General features: G+C 47.9%; 1 protein-coding gene across 1 annotated transcript; it reads right to left on the bottom strand.

Moving 5' to 3' along the window:
- Nucleotides 1–2,753: 2,753 nt before the first annotated feature.
- LOC119392927 (uncharacterized) lies at nt 2,754–5,998 on the bottom strand. The gene is made up of 2 exons (XM_037659836.2): nt 5,849–5,998; nt 2,754–3,411 (listed from the first exon to the last, which is right to left on the bottom strand). Exons 1-2 carry the CDS (start codon nt 5,916–5,918, stop codon nt 2,927–2,929), a joined length of 555 nt encoding a protein of 184 aa, XP_037515764.2. The 5' UTR covers nt 5,919–5,998; the 3' UTR covers nt 2,754–2,926.
- Nucleotides 5,999–6,691: the final 693 nt, after the last annotated feature.

Raw genomic sequence — 6,691 nt, 5'->3', positions numbered from 1 at the left:
CACCGTATAGCTGTGGTTGCTAGCCGGACCTATGCGCAACTCTGCTACCTAAAGGTAGCATATACAGTGACTCTAATAAGGGCTAGAGTTACTGTATATGCTACCTTAAAGGTAGCATATACAGTAACTCTATTAAGGCCTGCTTGTTTCACGTGGTCAGAAGCATGGAGGTAGGAAAAAATTAAGAGAAAGCACCGCACTACGCGATTGAAGCTTGCTGTGTCGGCACAACGCATGATCAAAACGTAAGAGCGCGCGGTTGCTTTTAGTACTCTCGGTTTTGTTCCTTTTTCGAACCTCCTCCCCGTGCCGACCGAACAAGCACGCTGGAATTAAAAACTACCGGGCGCGATATCTCAGTGTAAAATGTCAGTTCATGCGTGATCTTGACGCAAGAATTCAGGTGTTGGACCGACACTGCTGGCTTCACGGAACGTTCGTTTGCCAAGGCTGGCTGCGTGACGTGATGCTCCCTCGTAGTTTTTTTTTTCTTCCTTTGTCGTGAGAAGCTCGGTTGCTTTCGTGGAGGAGGAGGAGGGAGGTACTGGAGAGACGAGCAAGAAACAAAAAAAAACTCACAGGGTCTTATGCATTTGCCTAAGGCGAATCGAAGGCCCAATCCGTCTTCTTCGATGTACTGATCCTCCCCCGCCCCACTCCGAAAGCTTTCTGCCCCTAACGTGGTTCTGCACTGACTCCAGGATATCGGAGGCATTTCAAGCTTGCTGCACGTCACCTGATTTTGTACCGCCTCCGTGATCGGTCCACCTTTGACCAAGCGACGACGTCGTGTGATGACGTCATCGTGTGACGTCACAAATTTTGACAATCTGTGACGTCTTGATGCTTTCATATGGTGGCGTCATCACGTGATGATTTTTTGCGCCACTCGTGCTGACGTATACCGGCGGTAACCTTTCGCGTTTGATGAGGCATCTAAGGCTTTCGCCTTAATAGAACAAGCACTGATCTTCGAATTAACTCCGCCATTCGTCGTTAGGCGCTGGCTATCCCAATGAAAGAATGCGCTGCCTGGACGCTCCTTGACTATGCAGTCTATCGATAGCGCCGTTCCCTGACGTGCACAATCTCTTACAGAAAGTTTTTAAATACAAAGCATTTCTTAGCGAACCTTTGGCACTTTGAGCGTTTCTATCTACGCATCTATCTATCTAGCCGCCTACGTCTGGGTGCTCTCATGATGGCCTCCTTACTTCGAGTAAACCAAAACTGGTATGCGAGAGTAGGAGCATTTGACGAATATGACTGTCGGGTCATGACATGAATAACGTGAAAATCCTGCCGCGTACGTCGTCAAACTATTTCCTCCAGACACGTGTGGCACATACCCGTTTACCACGGGCCTCGGTATACGGGTATGCGCCACAGGTGATTGACGGTGTGTATCTACCCAGGAGCGGCGAGAACACACATTGGTAATTTAAATGCAAGAGCGTTAAGAACAGCCGACATCGGCAGCGTTGACCGGAGCAATGGGAAGAATAAAAATTAGGATCCCAGCAGGAATCGAACCCAAGCATTCTGCGTGGCAATCAGGTATTCTACCACAGAGCCACGCCAGGTCTATAAATTGGTTTGGAAAAGCAGCCTACGCAGGCGTAATGTCGGTGCAACGTCAATTGTGGTGCTGGCTATCCAACTTTACAAGAAAGCAATAAACACTACATATGTATACTCCTACGATACAGGCGTCATATCAGATTAACGTCTGTGTTTTCAATGTTGGCTCCGCTTTTATAGGAGTCTAATAAACATTACATTTTTATTCCTATGATTCAGAAAGCTATATTGAAGCATTGCTCGACCTAGGAGGAATACATTAAGGAAAGTTGCAACGATATTCACATGAGTGCACCGTAAAGTGCACGCAGTTTCGATAATACTCACGTATGTAATCTAACGTAAGGGCTACTAAGGATTACGTCGCACCGCAAGTCACCCTTTAAACGCCAGTGTTGTCGACGTGCCTGATAAGCCCACGATGGGCACACAGCTACTACACTTACAAAAACATGTCGATCCACCTCTTAACGCTTGGCTCAAAGCCTTAAAATACAGCATAGAAGTACTCGCTGACTGCTTTGCATGAAACCGATTCCTTCAACCCGTGGGATCTGCCGAATTTTTTTTTTTTTAGTAAACAGCGGCGACATCTCGTTATATTGCGTTGTGCCTCTTCTTCTATAGTACAAAAGAGCCAAAAGACTCAAAGCTTCTTTTGACTCTTTTAGCCACGTACTTAACTCTGCCCTACATAACTCTCTAACAGTTATAAGAGAGTTGTATATGCGAGTTTATAGACTCACACACACAACGCTCTTGCTGTGTAATTGCATTTGACTGCACGTTAAAGAGCCCCAGGTGGTCTAAATTACTGGAGCCCTCCATTACGGCGTGCCTCATAATCATGTCATGGTTTTGGCATGGAAGAACCTCGGATATTATTATTATTATACACAACTCTCTTAGAGGGTTATGTGAGAGTTATATACACGGCAAGAATAATCAAAGGACTCTTTCCTTCTTGTTAGAGTGGGCGGACAAAAAGGACGTACCGTTGGGCCAGTAGGTGTAGCATAGCGACTGATGCAAATTTTAAGCCAAATTTTTTGCGCTAATTTTATAAGTAACAACGTTAGACAGAAAGAAGCTTTGTTATGCCTCTTCACAGCCGCATGTGAGGTGGTGGTGCTCCTAACGACAAGTAACGAAGAGATAAAAAAAAAGGTTGATATATTTTATTAACAAATTGGATAACCGCGCATTCGATTTCTTATTCGAAGCGTATACATAATATTCAAATAAATGTGTTTTGCTCACCGAAACTCATCGCGCTCATTTGTCGCAATCACAAAAAAAATATATAAATGTGGAAGATGAAGGTGCTTTCCAAACGACTTGATTCCTACACCTCGGGATCAGAATCAGCGATAACTAACGGCGCAGCGCTTGTCCCAGGTTCCGGCGCGCCTTCGGTCAAGGGTGCAGTGGCAGATGATCCCGTAGTAGTGGTCTCGCTGGCGCGGCTGCGCGTCTGACGCCGCCAATGCTTGTGCGCTAAGTACACGTGGTCCTTGAGGCTGCGCCTACTGGTCAGTATCGTGGAACACAGACGGCACGCGAACGAGCGCTTGTGAACGCCGCTCTCTGCTGGCCGTTTTCCTCTGGCGGCAGAAGGTGTCTTGCTGCTGCGGACGTCGGTCTGACGCTTTCCTCCCTCGTGCACGTCGTCCTTCGAGGAGCGCTTGTCGGCTCCGTTCTCCGCTGACCGTTTCGCGCTCGCCGCCGAAGAAGTCGCTGGTGGCTCACGAGGGCGCGGTGTATCCGACTGCGTCTCGAAGCCCTGCGTCTGGTAGCCGCCGGTGATGTCTACAACTACGCCCATCTCGGCTGCGAAAGGAACGGCAAAGAGTTACAGTTAATGCTCGAAGTTGGTCAAACGTGGCATAGCGATGAACTGTCTGCGCGGCGCTCTACAGAAGTCTTGCCGACACAGGGTCGCGAAAAGCGTGCAAGCGCAAGTGTCTCGCTTGGCAGACGCAGGGTTCCCCCGTGAACTGGTGGCCTCTGTTGCAGAAAGCCTTCTCAAAGAAGTAAGGAATGAAGCACGTTCTTCCACAAAGGAAGACCGAAGCCGACTTGGTATTCGGCGGGTAGGGGTGCCCTACATTCATCAGCTTACGCATCGCTTGAAAAAAGTGGGCAAGAAATGCGGTGTTGATGTGCTCTGCACTGCACCGGGTAAGCTGATGCGGCTGTGTCCTGCTGTGAATGAGAATAGAACGCAAGGATGCACAAAAAACACGCTACCAGTTTCGTTTCCTGTGTTGAAGGCGTCGTCTACAGTATCCCTTTGTCGTGCGGAAAATGTTACGTGGGACAGACGGGGCGCTGTTTGAATGACCGGCTAAGAGAGCATCGAGCAGCGGTTTCATCGCTTGCCGCGGGGGGCCACTTGGCCGATCATTGTAAGCGTTGTGGCTGCGCCCCAGCATTTGGTGCAACTCGGGTGTTGGGAAGGGGTCATGACCAGATACGACGTGAGATCTGTGAGGCCATGTATATAAACAGGGAGGCGGATAGGTGTGTAAGTGTGCCCTCAATTGTCCTAACGAAAAAGGAGATTGGCTTCTTGGAAGGGCGCATGCGCGACGCGTAGCTTGGCACGTGCAGCTTGATGCGAAGGCAGAATGGTGACGTTTCCATCAAATTAGATGTTGTTTTTTTTTACACTTTTTTTTTACACTTTTTTTTACACTTTACATGTCACGTGTCCAGAGTAAAATTTTCAGTTGAAGTCTAGCGGTCGTCCTGTGTGCTTCTTTCTCTGTCCTTGTTTTTGTTCCGCTATATTATGTATTTAAATGAACGGCAAAGAATCCGCGGTTATCTGTTTGTTATGCGCTACGTGTAAACGAACATAAGCGTGCAGGGATACCGCATCAAGACCTTCCGTCATAGAAACCATCGTAAGTAGTGCAACTAGACAGAACACACAGCAAGGAACAGACGAGCACAGGCGCACAGTGTGTCCTGTCTAGTTGCGCTTCTTACGATGGTTTCTATCTCAAAACACCAACTCGTCCAACAGTCAACTCTTTTAAAGACCTTCCGTATTATTGTTAGGGTGGTGGCGAGAGGCACGGTAGGCTGTTGGCGCCGCCTCCCGACCCTTCCTTCCCATCGCCATTGGTGCCCGTTACACACAAAACCGCATCAGTTATTTTGCAGGAAAACGTCGGCTCCTACCTATATTTTACTGCAGCAGCAACGCTATATGCAGGAACAGCCAAGAGCTCTCTTAGACTGGTATATAAAGGAGTTTTATGTACAGCACTTACCGATTGAAACGCGGAAAATCTCTGGCAAATTAATGCGCGTACTTTTGTTTCCAGCGTCTACAGTACGTGCCATATCGGCGTAATTCTGACTCGAACACTTACATGAGAACCAACATTACCTTTAGTGGCCAGATTTGAAGCGACGTGACGCCGCCATCATGAGCAATTGCTCATAGCAGCCGTTATACAAAAAAAAAGATGATGTCGCGTTTCAATTCGTCAGAACTGTACAAACAGTCAACGTTGTCAGGGCTCGTGGTCGTCAATTCAACTGAGATATCAAGCTAAGCATGTGCTGATTGCAGAATAGTAAATTTTACAATACGAAATAACACTTCTCCTACCATGAGTGCACGCGGCTACGTAAATGATGCACGATCGTCACCGTCAAAAGTTTTTTAAGCGGCTGCGTAACCGCCACAGTGGCTGTGTAGTCTGCGCTGCGCGGATCGAGGCAGCAGTTATTTCCACTCGCAGCAACCGTATTCCGATGAGAGCAGAATACCGGAAACGCATGGTCTGAAAATGCTCCCGACGTCTTCAGATCATGCGAACAGCGTGCCCATATCAACGTGGCATACCACTATCGCTAGGAAAGTGCCGAGAGGAAAGTTGCGAGCGCACCACAAAGGAATGAAACGAAAGCCTGCCACATCACGATAATTCTGTCAAAACGTACGTCCCAATGAGCGCAACCGTTTTAAAGCGAATAACATCTTACGGCCTTTGTTTCGAGTACATCATTCTCACCTTTACCGTTGCAGGCAGCAGAGGCCTCTTGTTACATAATACGACGATATAATACGGCTGGTAAGGTACATGGCTGCACTTCACAATTTAACAATTCTATTTAACAATTCTATTTAACAAATTAATTCTATTTACAATTCTGACGACCTTGTGCGCGCAGAAAGGTGTTATTCAAGGAACAACTCAACAGTCATTATACATCCATAGTGATGTTCGTGTGTCCTTGACAGACTCACATTGCCAAGAAGGGCAATGCTGCTTTGGATTCTGTGCGGCGAGAAGCATCTCGGCAAGCTGCTTGCCCATCTGGAGGTAATGTCCTCGATTCCGTTCGTAGTGGTCAGCCGCAAAGATGTCTTTGGCCACGCCGCTCGCCCGTGTCTGTGGGGCCTGCAAGGAAGGACAGGAGGCGTTCACAATGCCTCTTTCCCTCAGCTGCTGAAACACCTCAAGTCGACAGATCTGTGCGACCGCCTGTAGGCTTGACGTGCTCCCCCAATAATGCGCGTGATTTTGTCAATCTATCTCTTTCCTTCTCTCTCTCTCTTTTCGCCCCTCTATCCCGGGCGTGCGCCTGGTTAACCTCTACGTCTTTCCTTGCTTCTTTCTCTCTCTCTCTCTCTCTCTCACTCAGCTGCTACGAAACACTTCACCCCCCTTTCCTGCAGACACTCAGAACCCTAATGTATAGATAAACTGGTTCAGTCTGTAGCGACACTTTTTCGTGAGTGAATGTAAACAGGGTAGACATGTTTTTTAGACAATACAGATTTGTTTAACCCTTTCAAGCCCGAATATGAGCTCCTGAGGAAGAACAACGCTTTATCTTTACCATGTGCTTGATGACTGACCAACAAAGTTGATATCCCTGAGCCGCGAACAGAAAATTATCATCATCATGAACAGGCACACGCTCTCATCTTCCTCTTCTTCATCTTCTGCTTCGCTCCCAAAAGAGGCTCCCACATCCCTTCGCCACACGAGATGTGCCGAAGGGGTAGTCTATGAGATCCCTCTTTCATGCGGCTGCACCTACATAGGACAGACCGTTCGATGTTTAAATGAGCGGATCAGGGAGC

The sequence above is a fragment of the Rhipicephalus sanguineus genome, chromosome 5 (genome assembly GCF_013339695.2).
Source record: "Rhipicephalus sanguineus isolate Rsan-2018 chromosome 5, BIME_Rsan_1.4, whole genome shotgun sequence".
Taxonomy (NCBI): domain Eukaryota; kingdom Metazoa; phylum Arthropoda; class Arachnida; order Ixodida; family Ixodidae; genus Rhipicephalus; species Rhipicephalus sanguineus.
Note: the sequence above shows the minus strand (reverse complement) of the source record. Positions and strands in the feature narration are given on the sequence as shown.

What these genes read in the sequence shown, in the direction of transcription:
- LOC119392927 (XM_037659836.2), bottom strand. Translation starts at nt 5,918, where the DNA reads ATGGGCAAGCAGCTTGCCGAGATGCTTCTCGCCGCACAGAATCCAAAG. An exon ending in GCATTGCCCTTCTTGGCAAT is followed by an intron (nt 3,412 to 5,848) that starts GTGAGTCTGTCA and finishes TTCCTTTCGCAG; the next exon opens with CCGAGATGGGCGTAGTTGTA.